General features: G+C 50.6%; 1 protein-coding gene across 5 annotated transcripts in view; it reads left to right on the top strand.

Annotated features, from left to right (window-relative positions):
- The window catches only part of Cacna1c (calcium voltage-gated channel subunit alpha1 C), a 669544-nt gene that overhangs the window by 419933 nt on the left and 227916 nt on the right, over positions 1 to 21695 (top strand). For all 5 annotated transcript variants that reach the window (XM_045137293.1, XM_045137289.1, XM_045137291.1 and 2 more), the window contains exons 4-5: positions 1713 to 1852; positions 10306 to 10445. In XM_045137293.1, coding sequence (XP_044993228.1) covers positions 1713 to 1852; positions 10306 to 10445 — 280 coding nt within the window. The remainder of the gene's footprint in view (positions 1 to 1712; positions 1853 to 10305; positions 10446 to 21695) is intronic.

Raw genomic sequence — 21695 nt, 5'->3', positions numbered from 1 at the left:
AGTCGGCTCCGAGTTACTGTCGAATCTGACCCGTCCACTCCATTCCGCTGTCCCTGCCTGACCTGGGCCTTCACCAGGACATGGGCCAGTGGTTCTCCAAGGTGTCTCAGACACATCTGGCATTGTCAAGATGGCATATTGCTAAGCTCCAAAGCCAGGAGCCCTACTTTAGCAGGTCTGAGTGAGAGTTAGAGTCAGCAGTTGGTGGTTTTTTTTTTTTTCAACTTTGCAGCCTCCAACTACCTTGCCCAGAGCTGGCTCAGTGAGGCTGGTGCTTGCCAAATGTCTGGAGGCCAGGAAGAGTGTCTGGGGCCACTTGAAACCTGTCCTGGTCTCCCACTGGGCTCCTCAGAGAACCATCCCAGCTGGCCAGGCGTGAGGAAGCAGACTTCTGTGGGTAGTGTTCCTCCCTGGTGGGTGGCTGTTGAGTGGGGGAGACCCGAAGGTCTTCAGTGAGCTTCCCATGACCTGGTTGAGGAGGGAAAATGAGGATGGGAGCCTTAGCTGAGCTCTTGCTGGAGGCCGTGGACAGATCTGCCCTGCTTTGCACCTGGGAGTGTTCTGTGGCTCCAGGGAGAGGCAGCTTGAGAAAGATGGGGCAGGAAGCCATCTAGACATCTCCAGTGGTGGGGGGCGCTGAGGCTCTCTGCACAGGGGAGGGAAGAGTCAAGCAGTCAGTGACAAAGGAGGCATGAAGATAAGCAGAGGGAGTTGACTGGCTCTGCCTGAGCCAAAGGCCTGTCCTGTTGAACGTGGGCTCCAAGGACAAACACAGCACGCTTCAGTGCACAGCGCTGATGGCATAGAGGGTGGGGGAGGGAGCCCCTAATACTCACTGCTCAGTACCCGCCCCGCCCCACTGCATTCGTTCATTTATTTGTTTTCCTGCTCATCTCTTCTGTGTCTTTGGATAGAGTGGTTATTTCCCTCTCTGTGCCCCCCCCCAAAAAAAAGATCTCCAATGTCCAGATCCGCATACGGAAGCGGGTTGCCTGTGTTTGGGCCACTGTTGATGTGATCAGTGTCTTGATGACTTCGTGTGTTTGCTGGTCCTTTGGGGGGGTGGGGTGTAGTCGTTAGCTCCCTGCCAGGAACCTGATCTGTTACCCCCGGAGCTTGTTACCAGAGCCCTCCTGGGATTCTGCTTTGTCCCCCCACCCCCCGCTGGCATTGTTTTCTGCTACATCAAGGCATCAGGAGTTCTCCTTATGAAGTGCCATCAAAAACCTGGCTAGTGGTTACGTGAGACTTTTCAGAAACAAAACGTGAAGATTTATACTATCCTAATTTATCTTCTTAACGGGGACATTTGAAGACCAAAAGGAAAATTCCTTCCTTCACCTCCTCTGTGAGTTAAAGCTCTAACGGTGGCATGGGTTGTAGATTTGCCAGTTTAGCTTGGAGCTCCCACCCCATTTCTCTCTAGTCCTACCCTAGAGGGCAGCAGCCTCTTCCACCTGTGGGCATGGTTGGCCAGCTATGGGGTCATCCTCTGCAAGGTACATCGCTAGGCCATTTCATGACCACAGAGTGTAATGACCGGCGTGCTATGTCGCCAGGAGATGGGCTCTCCTGACACTGCCTCTGCGCACGCGAGCTGTGATTGGCATCCTCTTGCTGTGACTGTAGCTGAGGTCCGCTGCTCCAGAACCTTTCCAAATCCCTGACCTCGTGTTTTATATTTCTGTCTTTTCTATTTTTTTGTTTCCTAGGAACGAGTGGAATATCTCTTTCTCATCATTTTTACCGTGGAAGCATTTTTAAAAGTAATCGCCTATGGTCTTCTCTTTCACCCCAACGCTTACCTCCGCAACGGTTGGAACTTACTGGACTTTATAATTGTGGTTGTGGGGTAAGTACAGCCGCCTCTCTGCTTCCCCCCCGCTGGCTCTACCTGCTCTTCTCTCTTCCCGTAGCCCTGCCTCCTTGATTTCGTTCTCACTGTTCTTGCATCCAGGAACAATGAAAGGATCTATTAAAATACCTTAACTCCACTGAGGAGGGCCCCCAGGGTAACAGGAACTGGGGCACAGGGATTAGACAGCGTAACCTGTTATAATGTACATAAAATAAAATTTAAAAAAATTTGCAATCACTTTACATTCAGACTTTCTCTCAAGGGAGAAATCACCTAAGAGTACCCCTCACCACCACTGCCAGGAACATCAGTGACATAACTTCACAGACAAGTGTGCGCATACACACATATACACATATACATACAGAGAAACGTGTGTATTCACATGCACGGATGCACATGCACGCACAAATCTGAGCACTCTGACTCGAAACAACATTCTGTTTGCAACTGAAGCAATTTTTCTGCTTTGATTTTCTTTTGAAAAAATTTTAAAACTTAGAGGCCAGGCATGGTGGCGCACGCCTTTAATCCAAGCACTCAGGAGGCCGAGGTTGGAGGATTGCTGAGAGTTCAAGGCCACCCTGAAACTACATAGTTAATTCCAAGTCAGCCTGGATCAGAGTGAGACCTTACCTCGAAAAACCAAAATAAATAAATAAAAAAAATTTATTTTATTTATTTGAGAGAGAGAGAGAATGGGCACACCAGGGCCTCTAGCTAATGTAAGTAAAGTCTAAACACATGCACCACCTTGTGCATCTGGCTTACGTAGGTCCTGGGGATTCGAACCTGAGTCCTTTGGCTTCGCAGGCGAACACCTTAATAGTTAAGCCATCTCTCCAGCCCTCTGCTTGGACTTTTATTCCCTCCTCAACTACATCTGATCCAGCAGCTCCCTAAGCATTTCTCTACAGCACCCCTGAGCAGTTAGTCTGCCTGCTGGAAACATCCTGTCCATGCTCGCGAGGCACAGTAGGGCCATGCCCTGCGCTCCCGGGCTCTGGTTTGTAGGATGTTTCGACATGCTATCCCGACCCTATCCTCATCTCCACGGCTGGCCTCGGGCAGTGGCCCACAAAACCAGACTGCTCAAGAAGGCTGAGTGAAGCAAAGGAAACAAGGAACCCTGAAAGGCTGGCTGAGGTGATGGATAACCAAAGACCAGAAGCCTCTTTCCCAAACACACTGTTCCGCATCAGTGAGAGACAGTGCAGTGTTAGGAATCTTCGGTAAAAGGTGGAAGGCATGATCTCCTTACCAGGAAGTTATTGACTTCTGATAAAGGTCCACTAAAGGATACTTGTGCCTAATAGACCTTCATGTGCTGTGTGAAGTTTAATTTATCGAGACGAAGGTCTAACGACTTGTTTGTTTTGTAAAGGGACCACCTGTATGGCAGCTTCCACCACGACCTCAGGCTGGTTCCTCTGAGCTAACCTAGTACTTACTGAGAGCCGGATAACCTCTTCCACGGTGCTCACCCTGTACTTATTCTCCTTAATTCTGATGGGATATCAGGAGACTCTTATCCTAGGAGTCTTTTTTTCTTTGAAGATTTATTTTTATTTATTTATTAGAGACGGAGAGAGAGAGAGAGAGAATGGGTGTGCCAGGGCCTCTAGCCACTGCAAACGAACTCCAGACGCTTGCACCACCATGTGCATCTGGCTTACCTAGGACCTGGAGAATCAAACCTGGGTCCTTAGGCTTCGCAGGCATACGACTTAACCACTAATCCCTCCCTCCAGCCCAGGAGTCTCTTCTTGACAAATTCTTTTGTGCCACCCTGGTGGAGATACCTAGAATACTCACTGCTCGCTCTTCATCTCTGGGGATCCTTGTCTCGATGGTAGGAAATATCACAGGAACAAAGAAAGTCGTCGTAAGTGATTTCCTTGTCCTCAGCCATCTATATAGCTCCTAAGGGTTAGGGCTTCCTCTGTTCTGTCTCCTGTGGCCTGGCCAGTTCAGTGACCCCTTGACCACATGAACTTGGGAGACACATGCAATACTAATGTCACTAGTTATTGGCTAGGTACAGATCTGGCCTAGAGGTTGAGGAAGGATGCAGTTACAGGAGGGATGTCACTCCTTCTACTTCCGTGAGCATTGACATAGAACAATTAAACAAAGGCCTGAATGAGGCCTGGAGGGACTGCTCAGTGGTTAAGGCTCTTGCCTGCAAAACCTAATGACCTGGGTTTGATTCCCCACTAGTCACATAAAGCCAGATACACAAAGTGGCTTATGCATCTGGAGTTTGCAGTGGCTAGAGTCCCTGGCACACCCATTCTCTCTCCCTCTCTTTGTGTGCATGTGTGTGTACAAATAAATAAAGATATTTTAAAACAAGAAAGGTATAAGTGGGGCTGAAGAGATGGTTTAGCAGTTAAGGTGCTGGCTTATAAAACTTAAGGACCCAGGTTTTCTTCCCCAGGACCCCACATAAGCCAGATGCACAAGGGGGCTCATGCGTCTGTAGTTCCTTTGCAGTGGCTGGAGGCCCTGGTGTGTCCTTTCTTTCTTTCTCTCTCTCTCTGTCTCTCCTGAATGAGCTCAGAGAACCTCTGCAGCAGTTCTGAAGGGAGTTGTTCCTAATGCTCCTAGACCCTTTGAAATTCGGATCTTTCTCCAGGCCTTGGATCTCCTAAGAGGCTGTGGCATTAACCAGAGCCTCGGGAATGCAAGCTAATGTTCCAAGGCCCAGGCGTGACCTGCACGTCCCTTTTGTCTTAGGCAGCACTGCATTTCTTCTCTTGCTTGTGGAAAACGTGTAATTTTACCACACACTCTGCCCACTCATGGGGGTGGCTGAAAATTGGAAATGGAGACAAGACCTAGCGGGGGAACCTGAGACAGGAGTCCCAGGAGGGACGGCAGGCACTTTCCCGCCCAGGCCACAGGAGGCTGTGAACCACTGGTCTACACTCGCCTGTCTACTCCTCATTTGGCCTCATTTCATCCCTTAGACTAAGGTTCCTCCCAATTTACCAGGCCAGCTTTGCATGGGTTCAGCCAGGTTCCTGTCTTCTCTCTGAGGTCAGGGTCAAGAGGGTACAGTTTCCAGCCTTAGTCTCTTCTAAGCACCGGAGCATCATAACCACAGGGGTTATGAGGCTAATGGTTGCTCAGCTTGGGGCCCACTGTATCTCTTGGGGCTGTGATTTCCTCCTTGATCTCCCATGAGGCCATATTTGGCAGCTAGATTTTCTTCTTCAGGAGAATCAGTCATAGGGGCTTTTCATCCAGTCTAAATCTCAGCCTGTCCTTCCAACTAGAAACAGATCCCTACTAGGGGTGGTTCTCTGCCTCTCTCCAGACAATTCCTTTTTTTTTTTTTTTCTCAAGGTAGGGTCTCACTCTGGCCCAGGCTAACCTAGAATTCACTATGTAGTCTCAGGGTGGGCTCGAACTCATGGCGATCCTCCTACCTCTGTCTCTCGAGTGCTGGAATTAAAGACGTGCGCCATCACGCCTGCAGCAACAATTCCTTTTTTTTTTTTATGCCCCTTTACAGTAATGTCTATTAGGAAACCTGCTCCCCTGTGTCTTCCTCCCTAGTGGCTAGAAGGAAGGTTTCTTAGAACCTCCCACGAACCTGCGGGAGTCTGACTTGCCCTGAGAAGTGGGGGCGGGGGGGGGGGGCTTGCTACCTGCTCTAGGGCGCCAGCCTAGTCTCTGATTGCCGTCTGGTGTCACGTGACCAGAGGCCTTTCATTCCCCAAAGAGGAGAGCTTCCTTGGTCCACTGTGAAGAAGCAGCAAGTGAGTGAATGGCAAGGGAATTTCAGAGGCCTCTGTGAGACACCCTCCTGCCCAACCCAAAGCTGAGGGCTTCTCCATGAGGTTCCTACTCAGGACATCCTAACCCAGCCATAAAGCCTTCTCTGCATTCCCAGTGCCCTCATAGTATGGTGGGAAAAGACACAGCATGGGCAACCTCAGTCCTTTTTACCTAGAAGGGATCCTGCCAATCCTTGTCAACAGAACGTGGTGGTTGGAATATCTTCATGCGTGGGGCCTGAGGTCACGGAGGAAGCCCTGTATCAAGACTGGGCTCCTGTACCACAGGCAAGTGATGGTCACAGCGACTTGACATCTGGAGCGACGGGCTTGGGCTCCCCAAATGATTTATGCCCCAGGCACGAGTCCTCAGAATGCCCCCCCCATCTCCTCTGATTCTTGGGGCCCTCAAGAGTCTGCTTTCTTTTTATTTTTTTTATTTTTTGTTGTTCATTTTTATTTATTTATTTGAGAGTGACAGAGAGAGAGAGAGAGAGAGAGGGAGAGAGGGAGGGTGAGAGAATGGGTGTGCCAGGGCTTCCAGCCACTGCAAACAAACTCCAGACACGTGCGCCCCCTTGTGCATCTGGCTAACGGGGGTCCTGGGGAATCGAGCCTCGAATCCGGGTGCTTAGGTTTCATAGGCAAGCGCTTAACCGCTAAGCCATGTCTCCAGCCCTAGAGTCCGCAGAACTGCCCATCGCACCCAGCCAAGCACCACATGAGAGCCCAGCCCTTGGGAACCAGGGACACAAAGAGTGTCTCACCCACAGCCTCTGCCCTCGTCGGTGTACAATGAATGGTACTGTGAGCCAGGAACACTTCCTGCACCCTGTGTGAATTTCCCAACCTACCAAAATTAAAAGCAGACCCTTAAAGGGGAAAAAAATAAATTCCCCGAGCTGGGGTAGGGATATAAAGAGAAGAAAGTCTCAAATAACTGCTTCTTTCACTAACTAATATTTTGTGAACATCCTGTCCTCCACCAAGCATATTTCTCTCTTCCAGGAAACAGTGGGAACAAAATCTGGTTTGGATTTGCAATGTTGTCTGACCACTGCAAACCGGTCTCCATTTTCTCAGGTTTCAGGAATCTAGATTTCAGTAGAAAGAACTTTCCCCTTTTGGACCCACTCCTCAAGTCACCTTCTGCCTGGGATTCAGGGCATGGAAGTCCAACATATGAAACTCCAGATTGCCAAGCGGAGGGAAAGAGCCAGGGCCAGAGTGCTTTGGATCTGGTCTGACCAAGACTGCCAAACTCTCTCTCTGTCTCTTTTGTTTTTTTGAGTATGTGGGTGTGCTGGGGTTGGACCTCGGGCCTTAGGCACAGTAGAGACGCAGCCGCTTCTAGGTAGAGTCCAGGTTCCAAGTCTTACCCCGAGGCAGCACATGAAGGAGGGAAGAGAGCAGCCATGCTCTGGCATCCACCGCAGAAGCACAGGATCTTGGCCACCCAGCTGTGGCCTTGCTGCTGGAGCTGCCTCCGTGGCCATGGGGGACAGTTTGAAATCCCTTATCCAGACCAAGTCACTTGTTGTCTGGCCTTTCCTGACTCCGGACACCTGCAAAGTGAAGCCCTCAGGTGCACCCGGACCCCTGATCTTGGGACCAGTTCCCTGGGGTATGAGTTATTTGAGGGGCTCAAGCTTGTTGCTCTGGCCATCACTAGCCTGTGGTACAGGAACCCAGTTCTCATACAGGGCTTCCTTCGTCACCCCGGGCCCCGCAAATACAGATATTCCAACCACCACATTCTGCTCACAAGAACTGGTAGAGTCCTCTCTAGGTAAAAAGGACTGAGGTTGCCCATGCTGCTCTGTTTCATATTTTTCTTTGATTGCTGCCAAAAGCCTAGAATTCCAGGTCATCACTTACCATGCACCCTCACGCCCAAACCTTCCCTCTCTTTCCCTCACTCCTGAGACTTCAGGACACTGTGTCCGCCCCCCCGCCCCCATCCCATCTATCCAGAGGTCTGCAGACATTACCTAGAAAGAGCCAGATGTAATGTTCAGCACGAGAGCTACGTCCTTACTGCAGGTCTGTCACACAGCAGGGGGGAAAAAAAAGCAATATGTAAATGAGTGAATAGAACTACATCCAATAAAACTTTATTGCAAACAGGTGGCTCACTCAGCTATATTTTCTGTTGCCTCCTTCCCTTTCAGGCTCTCCTCGACACATGGAGAAGAAGCAGGTCCTTTCTGTCTCAAGGACTTCACTCCACTGGGTGGCGACCGTGGGCGATGCTTCCTTGTTTCCCTTTTGGGTCCCTCCTCTGTTGTCCCCAGAAGCCCTTGTGCCATCAGACCCACACGTGATCATAGCTCCATACTCAACGTTGAGTAGCCATCCCCCGCTTTGCACCTCGACGGTGTCAGCTCTCTATTCACCCCAAACTGTCCCTAGCACTCCTTTCTCAGCTCCCAGGTGCCCTCCCCTGTCTCGGCCACCCCCTCCCTCCAGTGGCTACAGCCAGTATTCCTGCCATGACCTTGCCAGCCTTGGAGTGTTGCAGCTAACCTCCTCCTAACCACACTGCTTCCTTCCAGCTAACTTGAAACCCTTACACCCTCACTCCAACAGCTCATCCATCCTGCCGCCTTCCCTCTGTGCCCTCTCCACTGCCCCCCACACCACATGCCCTCTACCTGCTGGTCGGCTTAGGACCACACTTGGCCATCACTGCCTTACACTGGCACAGACACTGGGCTTCCCCGTTCCTTTCTCCATGCGTCTCACTCACCTGGAAACACACAGACCTACATCAAATACAACTAGATGGAGATCTTTATGGCACCTGAGGGGGTAGAGAACTAGGCGAGGCTGAACTGAGTCTCACTTCCCACCCGCGACCACCAGCCTGAAAGCAGTCTTGGGTAATACCCAACTCTGCTCCCTCTTGGCCCCGCTGCATGTTGGCTGCACTTTCTTAGGTGATCCGGCCACAGCTCTACGTGCCTGGTCACTTCCAGGACGCCCCTTGCTTCAGCTTTCTAGCCGATGCCCTTGGAGCCCCTTTCAACCTGAGGAGAGGTGCAGAGAACTGTCATGGAGCAGGGGCACCACACCAGTACCTTTATAATGTGCCTGGCTGCGTCTCTGAGAGAAAGCAGGCACTTCCCTCTGCCCTCCTACATGAAGGCACGCACGTGCCCTTTCCCTGCCCTGCCGAGGGCCAGCACCGTCGCGATGCCGTCCGTTGCCTTCCTGCCTTCTGAATGACACCCGTTCTTCACAGCCATACCCTCTCACTTGTACACACCAGCCTTTCTTGCTGACAGATGATTCACGTCCCTCCAGCTACACTTTATTGGCTTCCCACGCATTTCCCGTTAAGCATCTGTTTCCCTGTGCTCACATTTTCTGCAAACTTCCTCCAAAGAGCTGCCCTTTAGGTAGCCACTAGCCACAAGTGGGTGGCCACAGAACCCACAACTTTTCTTATGTGAACTGAGATGTGCTGTAAGTGAAAAGATACAGCGTGGTGCAGATATAAGCACCGAACAAATAATGACAAGCGTCTCTGATTTGTATTAATTACGCATTGCGATGATATGTTTTGGCAACGTTGGGCTAGGTCAGAATATAGTTATCAGGGGCTGGGATGATGGTTCAGATGTTTAAAGGCACTCGCTTATAAAAGCCTGCCAGCCTGGGTTCAATACCCTGATACTCACATCAAGCCTGGCACAAAAAGTGGCACCTGGGTGTGGAATTTATTTGCAGCAGCAAGAGGCCCTAGTGCGCCCATGCACACGTATGCTTATGTACGCGCACTTACATAAATCAAATAAACATAATAACAATCACAGATATAGCGTCACAGATAATTTCACCTGTTGATACTTTTGTTTTTTCAAGGCAGAGAGTCTCACTCTAGCCCAGGCTGACCTGGAACTCACTCTGTCCACCCCAGCTGGCCTAGAACTCATAGCTGCCCTCCTATTTCAACCTCGCGAGTGCTGGGGCTAAAGGCATGTGCCACCGTGCCCAGCTCTGCTAATGCTTTTGCTGTGTGGCTACTAGAAAAGTTTATAACTCACCCAGCTCACGTGACCTGTGCTGTTTTTCTTTTGGACACAGCTTTCTCTCCCGTCTTCAGCCTCTCCCATGCTTCCCTAAGCCTATGCACTGGGCTCTTGCCCGTCCCCAAATCAGATGCCTTCTAGGGCTCAGTGACCTTCACTGTGCTTCATGATCCTGTCAGCTTTCTGTCACACTGCGCCTTCACATGCTTTTGAGTCCCCATTTAGGTGTACCCTGGAACAGATCAAACACAGGGGTCATCAGGAGGAAGGGGTGGGCAGCGGGGGAGAGTACACGGTCCCCTGCACTGACGGAAGCTGCAGTTCATAGCAGTGATGAGGGGCCCCCCAAATGACTCCCTCTGCCTTTACACTTGTGCCAAGACTCTGATTTCTTGCAAAGCCAAGTCTGCTCACACCCTCGCCTCCCTCAGTCCTCTGTGGGCTGTGGGGGACCCTTCCCCTTGCTTGGTGATACCCTCGCTAACGAAATGTCAACCTGCAACCCTTTGTGGGACATCGGCAGCCACGCCTGGGGCAAACTCTGTGACTCCAGACTGTGCTCTGTGATTGGAGCCCAGCTGCGCAACCAGTCATGGTCCTGATGGCGCCTCTTCCTGCTTTCTTCTAGGCTTTTCAGTGCCATTTTAGAGCAAGCGACCAAAGCGGATGGGGCCAACGCTCTAGGAGGGAAAGGGGCTGGATTTGACGTCAAGGCGCTGAGGGCTTTCCGCGTGCTGCGCCCCCTGCGGCTGGTGTCCGGAGTCCCAAGTAAGTAAAGTGCTTGTTCCTAGTGATGATTGTTACCTTGCCATCCCTCTTCCCCTTTGCTGAAGTGTCTGGAGCACTTTGCAAAGGAACCTGCTTCCCTGTGAATTGGAGGGGCCTTTTGTCTTAAAGAACTGAAATTCTGATGCAGATGCAATCAGACACAGGAAGCTCAGCTTCTGGGGGTACCTGGAGAAAGTTCGGGTAGTCACACAGCCAGGGGAAGGCAGCCTGCAGAGAAACTGCGGTCCCTCGGCCTCTGGCACCCCCCACAGGCCAGGCTGGGATTGAACAAGTGTGCAGCTGGGAAGCCAGGAGATTAACACAGTTTGGGCCTGTGAGACAAACGCCCCTTGCTGTATTTTTACAGAGACCATCAAGAAAGCAACACTGGCCATTCCCTAAAGCTTCTTGCCATTTTTCCTCCTCCCACATCCAGCGGGGCATTCCAGGGCGTGGGGCTCTCTACAGACCCCTGACACTGGCCATCCGTGAACTGGTTTCTCCCAAGGGCTGGGATTCAGTTCTCTGGACTGGCGATGGTGCTGTGGAGGGGTACCACATAGAAAGCACTACTTCCTCCCTCCATGTAAGTGCCCGAGGCCACGGGCACACCCTAGCCCGTCCACTCCTGGGGTGGCAATATCCGGAGGACTCCTCCTCCCTCGCCCTGCAGCATCTGTGATACCAGGGAAGAGCTCTGGGCTTGAGATTTTACACCTCAGGGCAGTTCTGCAACCCGTGGCTCGTGTGGAGATGGGGGGCAGGGGACCAGAGGTCTCCTCTGAGCACACCGCCCTCCATGCCTGTGCTATCTGTCCCAAACCCCTGGTTGTACGGGTGCTACTTGGTGATTGATTCCTGGAGGCATAAGACGCCGGGAAGGATTCTATCAAGTGTCTTATATGTGTATGTGCAGATGGGGGAAAGGAGTTTACTATGACTTTAATTAACTAGCAGCAGAGCCCGGGATAGACTAGGGCCCCCACTTGCCAACCCCAGCTTCTTTTCTTGCCATGCCAACTTCCTTGAAACAATTAAGGGCTTGGTTGCCTTATATTTTTATATATACCTCCTGTTTCTTCAGTTAGAGTAAAGGCCCCTTAAAGGCCAGAATTATGCCTTATATTGTCCCAAATTTCTGTGCAGTGCTTAGATTGGGGTGCTAGCCTGAGTCACGGAATTTACTAACTAAGTGAAAGCTGGAAGCTGTGCTCTTTCCTTTGCAGGGGAGAGTCCCTGGGCTGAGATTGTAGAGAGCTAAGCCTGACAGACACAATTAGAGCGAGCATTCTCTACTTGACCTTGGCCATTCCAGGATGCTTAGGAATAAGAACGGTACATGTGATGGCCTGTAACCAATTCCATTTTTGTGATGGTTTGGATGTTCTTAGTTAGTCTTGCATAACTTGATAGATTGAGGAGAAGGGAGGGTAGGAGTGACTTTGTTTTTTATTTGTTTATTTTTTTATTGACAACTTCCATGACTGCAAACAATATACCATAGTAATTCCCTCCCCTCCCTCCACTTTCCCCTTTGAAACTCCACTCTCCATCATATCCCCTCCCCCTCTCAATCAGTCTCTCTTTTATTTTGATGTTATCTTCTTTTCCTCCTATTATGATGGTCTTGTGTAGGCAGTGTCAGGCACTGTGAGGTCTTGGGCATCCAGGTCATTTTGTGTCTGGAGGAGCACGTTGTAACAAACTTACGATAGTACACACAGTGTACTATCCGTGATAGAAACTATTTGTCAACACTGCCACAAGGCTACACGGACATGATGACTCTCACGGTCTGTGACTTACATTCTCATTAGAGGCCCAGCACCTGTCACATTGTGGGAGGTGTTAGAGCTTATTGCCCCGGAGGACTGTGGCAGCTCATACAAGAGCAGCGTGGCTCAGCTTTTGTTGCGGGAGCAGATGAGGCCACATGCCACGTGGCCTGCAAGCAGACATATGTACATCTGACTTGAGGTCCATGAGGGAGCTGGTCAGCTACAGCCTTCCGGCTTCACAGGTCTCTCGATTGCTGCATAATTACCCACCTGTGTAGGCCTGAGGAAGCTAGCTAGCTGTTCAGGGAAGGTGCGGGGAGCTCACTTCACAGCTTCTCGAATTCCATTGACCAACGTAGCAACACAGCCAACCTCAAAGGTGATGGGACCAAGAAGTATAGGTGGCCCTTCAGGCTCATGGATCTTCATCTGAGGCTTCAACCAACTGCTGATGGAAAATGTTAAGAAAAATTATGTCCCGACAGAACACAGACTGTCTTAGCACCCCTCCCTCCATCTTGCACAGCTGTTTAGATCGTGTGTACATCGTGTTTGGTATCACAAGTCATCTAGAGGTGATTTAAAGCAAACGGGAGAGGTAAATAGATCAGAGGTAAATATACTATTCCTACAAGGGGATTTGGTGTCTGGAAGCAGCAGGTCGTGGAATCATTCCCCCGTGGGTTGGCATACCTGCATAAGAAACATGGACAAGTGGCTGTGAACAGAGAGTGCCACCTTCCACAGAGAAGTTGAGACGTCAACAGGATCATGGCAGCAATTAGCACAGGAATTCTTAGCGAGAACCACTGCTCATGCTTCAGCGCGTTTCAGGGGGAACTGGGTAACATAGAGTAGCTGGGGGCTCCCTGAAGAAGGGACTTCCCAAAGCACATGCCTTGCCTCCACCTGCAGGGAAAGGATGACAGGCGTACACAGCGGTCCTGAAGAGGTTGGGGGGCGGGGCGGGGGGCTTGGGACTTCCTCCTGGGGAAGATGACAGCCTAACCGAGCTCCTCAGACCGGAAGCCCTAATGTTGCCCGCTATGCAGTTCAGGAATAGGATGGCATTGAGGTTTTCAGTGGTGGGCAGCCTTGCTATAGCTCTGAGCTTATGTTGAGGGGTGTTGTATTTGGTGGCTCACCAATAAAAAAGAGCGGCTCCTCTCTGAGCTTCAAGAAAAGGCTTAACCTATTCCTTTGCCTTTTCTCAGAGGTGTAGTTTCCTTGCAACTTTTTAAACAGTGAAGAATGAGGCCGAGGTGACCAAGTGCATGGATTAACTGGATACCTCTTTCTTCCACTTCTCGTAGCCTTAGTTTGTCTTTAAAAATAAATATGCATTTATTTGCAAGCAGAAAGAGAAAGTTGGGGAGGAGTGAATAGGGATGTGTCAGGGTCTCTTGCCACTGTAACTGAATTCCAGATGATGCACGCACCGCTTTGTGCATCTGGCTTCATGAAGGTACTGAGGAATCAAGTCTAGGCCAGCGGGCTTCGCAAACAACTGCCTTCACTGCAGAGCCCTCATCCAAACCTTTGTCTTCTTTTGTGTTTTCAGCAAAACTCCCAAGAGCTGCCTCTCTCTGTGGCTGCTGCCCTTTGGCCTCCGGCTCTCTCCCGAATCCACTCCAGCCAGCATTTCTAACCCGCTGTGATGCCAAACATTGTTTGTGTGTGTGTCCTTCCAGGTCTGGATCCAATGGACCTTTCTTGAAGGCATGGACCTTGACCTGTCTGTGACCTGTCCGTGGCACTGGGGAGCTCTGCATAACCAGCTCTCCCTTGTCTTTGAGCCATGCTTCCACTTGGTTTCTGGGGTACAGTTCTTCCTTGGTTCCCTGCCCTTCCTGTGGTTTTCCCTCTTGTAATTTCTGGTCTCCCACTCCTTTCTTACCTTTGTAACACCGAAGAGTTCCAGGCTCAGTCTTCATAGCTCCTCTCTAGTGTTCCTGTCCCTTCCAGGTTCCTGACAATAAATGTCACTTGCTTTTCTTCTAATGAGGTTCAGCTGAGGGTCCTGAGCTCCAGACTTCCGCACTCAGCCGCTCGCCCTGGTCCTCTTGTCAGATACCCAGTGAGTGTCACGAACGGAGCATTCCTCTGAAACCGCTCTCCAGCTTCCCAGATTCTTGTCCCACTTCACTGGATGTCAGCACATCTTCCCAGCCACTTGGGCCAAAGAGCTTTTGGCTTCTTTTTCTCTGCCTCTATCAGAAAATTCTGTCAGCTTCTAAGTTTTCAAGAAATCTGTTTCTCAGTACGTCGCCCTTACTTCCTTGCCAGTCAACAGCAGCTCTCGCCTAAACAAGATTCTCTGCCTCCACTGCGTCCCCAGTCCCAGCCTAAGCTGAGCACAGCAGTCCACATGGTCCTCTTGAAACACAAATCAAACCGTGTCCTTACCCTGCTTAAAACCCTGAGGCACTCAAAAAATCCACAGTGAGGGGCTGGAGAGATGGCTTAGCGGTTAAGCGCTCGCCTGTGAAGCCTAAGTACTGCAGTTCAAGGCTCAGTTCTCCAGGACCCACGTAAGCCAGTTGCACAAGGTGGCGTATGTGTCTGGAGTTCGCTTGCAGCGGCTGGAGGCCCTGGAGCACCCATTCTCTCTCTCTCTCTACCTGCCTTTCTCTCTCTGTCTTTCTGCCACGCTCAAATAAATAAATAATTTTTTTTTTAAATCCACAGTGAGAGTCATAGGCTCCATTCTCACACTTTCCTCTTCCCTTGCCTCCACACACGTTTCCCCTCTCCCACGCCCCGAGGCTCCCTTGCTGCTCCTCCCGTCCTCCAAGCTCTCTTCCCAGAAAGGGCCTTTGCAGATGCCACTACTTCTGTGGGCCCCTTACCCCCTCCAGTCTCTGCTAAGATGTCATCTTCCTCCTGGGCTGTCACTGCCGCCCTGGGTCAGCCACGCTCCCCCACATCTTATGATCCATTCTTCTCTTAATCTTCACACTTGCCATCTGTACCCCGCTACACAGGTTATTTATTTATTTCATTGCTCGTCACTTCAGGTGCATCTTAAACACCGGTAGTGGTAGAAAAATGCAGACATCATTGCTGGGCCCTCATGGTGTGTGACGTAGTCACAAACGGTGGCTAAGACTGCCCAGCTCACCAGAGGCTACAGATGCTGAAAGACACTCGTATGTAAAGTGCTTTATTTACCCGTCTGGAGTCCTCCATCTTACTTGATCTCTGTGACGATTGTGTGAGCTGTACAAACAGACAGAACTGATGAGCAGGCATATCGGGTGCTGTTTCTAGTAACCAAGGTCAAGTGCCTGGTTTCTGAGACCCACAGCTCTGTGGTTGTTCGAATGTATGTCCCCCGTGGACTCCAGTGTTTTGTTAAAGCTTGTAACTTGGGTCTGTAGCCGCCTAGCTGGAGGTGTCACTGGGGGGTGAATCCTGGAGTCCAGCCCTAAGATGTCGCCCTGCCCGCAGGTGGATCTGAATTCTTGCCCAGAGGTGTAAGAGAGCGGTGTGAGCTCTGCAGGGGCTTGCTGCCTGTGAGTGTGTGTGTGTGTGTGTGTGTGTGTGTGTGTGTGTGTGGTAGTATTTTATTTGCTGCAGTTTTTCTTTCTGCTTGGATTTATGAACAGGAGCCAGTTTCTTCCACCATAGATGGAACTTTCCCCAGGATCTGTAAACTTGAACGACATTCCTTCCTCCCCCAAACTGTGCCTGCCCGGTTTAGCTGTTCATCCCAGCAATGTGAAGCTGCCCAAAACAAACTCTAAATCACACGTGTTAGGAACAGAAGAAGCTGCCATTCTCTTTTAAATGCCTTTATATGTACTAAGTGCCACTCGATCACAGATTATGCTTAGGGAGAGGTAACTGTGAGAGTCCCTCAGTCAGCAATCAGGTTGTTCAACCCGATTTGTGAGTACCCGCTTTACAGGAGAAGTCTCTGGCCGTCGTTGAAGAGACAGATGTGAATAAGTTGCTGAGCATGTTCTCAAAGATCTTAGCATAGTAGAAAAAAAATTCCTAAAACGATAGATAAAATAAACATTAGTGCTGCCAAGAGATTTTGGGCAAGAGAGAATAAGTACTATCGCACGTCAACTTTGGGAATGCCATACCTGTGGGAGTGGGGGCAGAGGAGAGGGTGGCATTTGGAATGGCTTTTGAAGGACAAGCAAGGAGTGAGATTCCAGGAGGTTGTCAGAAATGTGCACAGCATGGCCCTTGGAGAGGCATGCAGAAAGCTTATCAAGCTGATTATGATGAAAATCAGACTGCTCACAGTGAAATTCCCTGTGACTGAAGCATGTGGTTGCTTTTATTTGGAGAGCTTTTTCCATGGTAAAAGAAATCAGTCTCTCCTCTTGCGAGGCCTCCACTTTGCCCCAGCAGGGGAGTATGAGGCATATATAGGGTACTAGAGGATTAGTTACACTCATCAAGAAGCATTACGTGACCGATGCAAGCAATGAATATGGAGAACTGTGGTTCAGAATTTATAGTGTGCATGCAGCAAGTATGCCTGCTTGAACAACAGTAAGGAAGGGGTCATTTCTTCCTTTTCATGTAACCCAACGAGTCCCCTTAGAGAAGACCTTCAAAGGCTGCACTGAACCAAGGGAGCCAACAGCATGAGGTGAGAAAGTATCTTTTAGGATCCTGAGACCTTTGCCAAAACTCAGAGCAGCCCAGACTAGATTTAATGGGGGAAAGTATTCAATGTCTGCATCCACAGCAAGAAACACACAGCCACCCTCCCTCAGCGTGACCATCTAGGGAGCACTTTCTGGAAGCCTGGCACTCACTACACCAGGCAGTGGGACAGAGGTAAAGATGATGCACTACTCACCTGTTACGATGCACAAATGCTTAGAAGTCGTCTTATGGGAGGTGGGTTGCTTTTCTTTTTCCTAATATCGGAATTTTAAGTATTAGCTCTTCCAGGATGAAAGTTGCAGAAAAGTATTTGTGACAGATAAGAAAGAGCACTGACAATATAGATAAATATAGATATATGTTAGATAGGTGTCGACATATGATAGGTATAGATAAATGCGTATAGGTACAATGATGTCACCATCAAGGGAAGAAAGGTTCACTTTTAAGGCAAGAGACCATTTAAGTCACACGGCAACCCGAGACAAGAGTAGCCAAGTCTCTGGTAGGATTACTTATCTTGCTTCATGTAAATGATGAAAAGGGTTTTAATATAAAAGCCCCCCCCCCCAGGGGCTACGTCAGCCTGGAAATGGCTTATGAAGAAGGACATACTGGAGCTAAATCTGTGTGGCTTCGGAAAAGAGTCAGGGATGGACGTGGGAGGACTTCCAGGGTCCTAATTTGTTTGGGTCCCCAAGACAGAGCCCTGACCACCACCTAAATGTGTATAGATCAGTTCCACCACTGACAAGGCAGTGAATGGCTAGTGAGGGGTGAAGAGGGAGCAGTCTGAGGGCACTGGGTGCCACGGGCATGGGCAGTTCTCTAAGTAGCCTTTGCCATTCTTTGTACTAGAAATGCTTCAAAGATGTGCGCGCGTGTGAGAGAGAGAGGGAGAGAGAGAACGGGAAAGCGTGAGAGAGCTGTTTGGGAAACCATTGAGGATGCCAGCACAGATGCCTCCCCCCCCAGCCCCCGTCTGCAGTTTCTACTCCAGAGGCCATGCCTGGGGCACCCCACACCCTACAGAGCAAGACGCCATTCGAGCCCATGTTGCACAATGCCCAACATTTTTTTGCTCACTGTTGTTTGGAGAGACATTTGTAATATAAACAAATTCTTTTAGCAAAGCCTTAGTTCCCAGCCTATGGCACTGATGGGAAGTGATGGAACTGGCAGGTGGGGCCTGGCAGAAGGAACTGAAGTCACTGGGGTCACACGCTTGAAGGGGACAGCGGAATCTCGGTGCTTCCTTTCTCCCCTTGCTTCCCAGTTGCCACAGGTGAACGGGCTCTGCCACGTTCTTCCCACATTGTGTCTTGTGTGGCCACAGGCCCGGAGCAAAAGGCCAGGCAACCATGAGCCAAATAGCCCTTTCTCCCTGAAGTTCATTATCTCGGGCATTGTGTCGTAGTGACAGAAAGTGACTGACACAGTATCCCTGAGTTATTAAAGATGCTGCTGCAAAACAGATGGCTCAGTGGTCAGGAGTGCTCACTACACAAGCACAGGACTGGAGATGGCTCAGTGGTCACGAGGGCTCCCTGCACAACATAGGGCTAGAGATGGCTCAGTGGTCAGGAGTGCTCCCTGCACAACATAGGGCTAGAGATGGCTCGGTGGTCAGGAGTGCTCACTACACAAGCACGGGACTGGAGATGGCTCAGTGGTCAGGAGTGCTCCCTGCACTGAGAATGCTAAGTTCAGTTCCTCGGAATCCTCCTAAATAGCTGGGCATGGCCACACGCGGCTATCATGCCAGTCCTATGGGGACCAGAGACGGGAGGACTGCTGGATCTTGGGCATCTGCCGAAGCTGTGGAATTGGTGGAGACACCTTGGGGAAACAAACACATGAGCAGTGGAGGGCGTTTCAGATGTTCTCTTCCAGCCTTCATGCATGATCAGGGGGTACCACACCTGCACACACACACACACACACCACACACACACACACACACACGTATCACATCACAACCATTACACACGCTCACGCCCACACAAACTTCCTGTGTGCTCAGATTTACAAAGAACCAAACTTACGTTGAGACGCTGTACTTCCTTCCAGAGCAGGCTTTCCCCTCCTGGGCACTAGTAACCACTGATGTGGCCACACTGATGAGCACACACTACTCGCAGCCAGATGTTTTGGGGGGAGGGTGTTAGAGCCACTGAAAACAACTTTCCTTTCTTCCCCCACACTTTCATGGCCCATCGGCAGCTCTGCTCTCCTGCCTAGAGTTTGCTTATTTTCAGTGAGCCGCAGTTGATTTATCGTGTCTGTCACTGCTCCCAGGCAGGGGCTTTCAGGCCCAGGGTTGCTCAATCTGTGCTAAGCCTGGAATTGACTTTCAGGATACCTTATCATTTCCGGCTGGATGAAGCCAAGTCTGCCTAGAGTCTCAGTATCATGTAACTTGGCCCTTTAATTGATGGCTTCTGAAGAAAACCCGAGTGTCAGAAAAGGTCCCTGGGTCAGAGCAGAGGTTCAAATCTGTCACATCACTGTCCCCATCACCACCTTTCAAGCACCTCTAATCCAAGTGACTGTGATTTGGCCCCAGGAAGACCACAGGCGATGCCCGCGAGCACAGGCAATGGGCAGAGGGCACCAGCATGGTTGACCAGCAGTAGGTTCTCCTTTTGGAGTGCTGCCCTGCCCGTGTCTTGGAGGGCATTGGCTGGACTCTGCGCCTCTCCTTCCATCAGCACTCACCCTGCCTGTACCTGATGTCTCTCATCTCCTTGAATGGCACCCTCTTCCTCCCCACCTCTTGTAATTTGCTTTCTCTGCCTTTATCATCCTTTCTTTTGCGAAGGATCTTACACACCATTGGGTCATTCGCCCACACGTGGGTTCTCTTGCGAAGCTACTTAGAGAGGACACAGGGTTGTGTGGAGGGCCACCCGTTCACTGTCCCTTCCTCACATGACCTCTCAGACTCTTCCTACCTACTGGTGTCTACTCGGGCATCCTCTGCATCATAGCCCAGGGTGCCTCTTCTACCCATTCTCCCCAGGAAGCAGCCCCCTTCTTCCAGGCCTCTGTCTGAGTTGGAATGTCTAATTGGGAGCCAACTGCGGGTACCTGATCCAATTAAGGGCCCACCACTGAGATGAAACGGCTGCGGCCAGCGAGTTCAAAGACCTGCCCAAAATCGTCGCAGAGCTCCCTGATGGCAGCAGATGGCACTTAGTTCCTACACCAAGATGGGCTCTCAGTGTGGAGCCCACAGGGCCTTGGTACACATTGGTGCTTACCCCCACACCCAGCATACCACTTCTGTGCCCGCCTACCTCGTGGCAGGAAATAGCTGCAGGGCATTGTCCTCACAGAGCTCCAGAGGTTAGCTGTGACCAGGGTGGCTTCTCCACGTCCTACACAGTAGCTGTCACCTGGGGAAAGTTCCCATGCATCTCCTCGGGCTTGCTTTGTTCCAAGGAACCCTGAGCTGGCTCTGGCTTTGGTGTGGCCTTGGCAGAACAGAACTTAGAATAAGGCCCCCCACACCCAAGCCCCAGTTCCCCAGCCCCTTCCATGGCTGCAAGGAGGGATTAAAGCTTGCTCCTTCCCGTGTCACGGGCAGGGGACTCCTGGGCTGTCACTGCAGATAGCCCTTTCCTGTGCCCCACACTTTCCTCGGCTAGGCAGCTTTGGTCCCTCTGCCTTCCAGGTGTCCCTGTGGCAGCTCTTCTGCCCACTGTTTCCCTGCTTTCTTCTGTACCTCAGCTTCTGTCTGCAAACTGTGATTCATAGCCGCTGTACTACAAATAAGGAAAAGCTATGTCTCTTAAGTCCACCCCCCAATAAGCCACCGCAACCATGAATAAGAAAGAAAGATGACCCCAAGACGGCAAAGTCGGTGAGCCCACGCAGCGGGCATCTCAGAATTCTTGTCTCTGCTGGTCTGGAGTTTTACTGAGAAGTAATTCAATAATAGTGTATGACCAGACTAGGAACGTAGTATTTGGTAGAGCAGGATTAAAAAGAACACAACAGTTATTAAAAAATGAACCCCACCAATGGCCAAGTCACACTGTGGAGCAAGGATGCTCGCCCAGCAATGATGCTTGCTTTGACTTGAGAACACTTAGGTAGGTGATGGTCACAGGGCTGCCACCCTCCCAATGCAGCAGAGCCTCAGGGTAAATCCTCCGAGCTTGTTTAGCTAGTGAACCAGCCCAGCGACCAAGAAACAGGAACATTTCCCCTATTTTATAGACAGGCACAAATGGTTCCCCCCCCCTAAGAAATGCAAGGAAATGGGTACCAACTGCTTCTGGTGGAGAGAAACAGGCTCCCGTGCGATGAGCTGGGTCACCCCAACAGAGGATCCACAGTGCCGCCCAGCCCACCAGGGAGAATGAGGACGGCCGATGGTCGGAGCCTGGTCCACTGTGTCCCGAGGGTTTGCAGGAACTGATGAGCTGCTGAGAAATGGCACTGTTGGGACTAGTGTTGAAGTCGGGCTCACTCTGGGCTTGCAGGTGAGGGGAGGTGGGATCCATGTGCCACTTGACTTTGTCATGTCTCCATTAACTGTCAGCTTCCTCATCTGTAAATGAGAGGGTCAGGGTATATGATAGTGTCTTAGGTCCCTCAAAGTACTTTCATCTTATTCTTTGACTATAGAGAACACAGTTGCCTGAGAATTCTTTTTGAATCACTAATTCCAGACCTCAGGTGGTCACTGCGAAGATGTGACCTTGGATGAATCCCTTCAGTCTTCAGTTCCTGAGACAGAGGCAACCAGATAGTTCAAAAGTAGGAGAGTATGCCACTCAGTAAGTCAGCGGGTGTTGCGGTCAGGTTTGCATTGCTGGTAGAAATCACCCAA

Source organism: Jaculus jaculus, chromosome 18 (genome assembly GCF_020740685.1).
Source record: "Jaculus jaculus isolate mJacJac1 chromosome 18, mJacJac1.mat.Y.cur, whole genome shotgun sequence".
Classification (NCBI taxonomy): domain Eukaryota; kingdom Metazoa; phylum Chordata; class Mammalia; order Rodentia; family Dipodidae; genus Jaculus; species Jaculus jaculus.
Note: the sequence above shows the minus strand (reverse complement) of the source record. Positions and strands in the feature narration are given on the sequence as shown.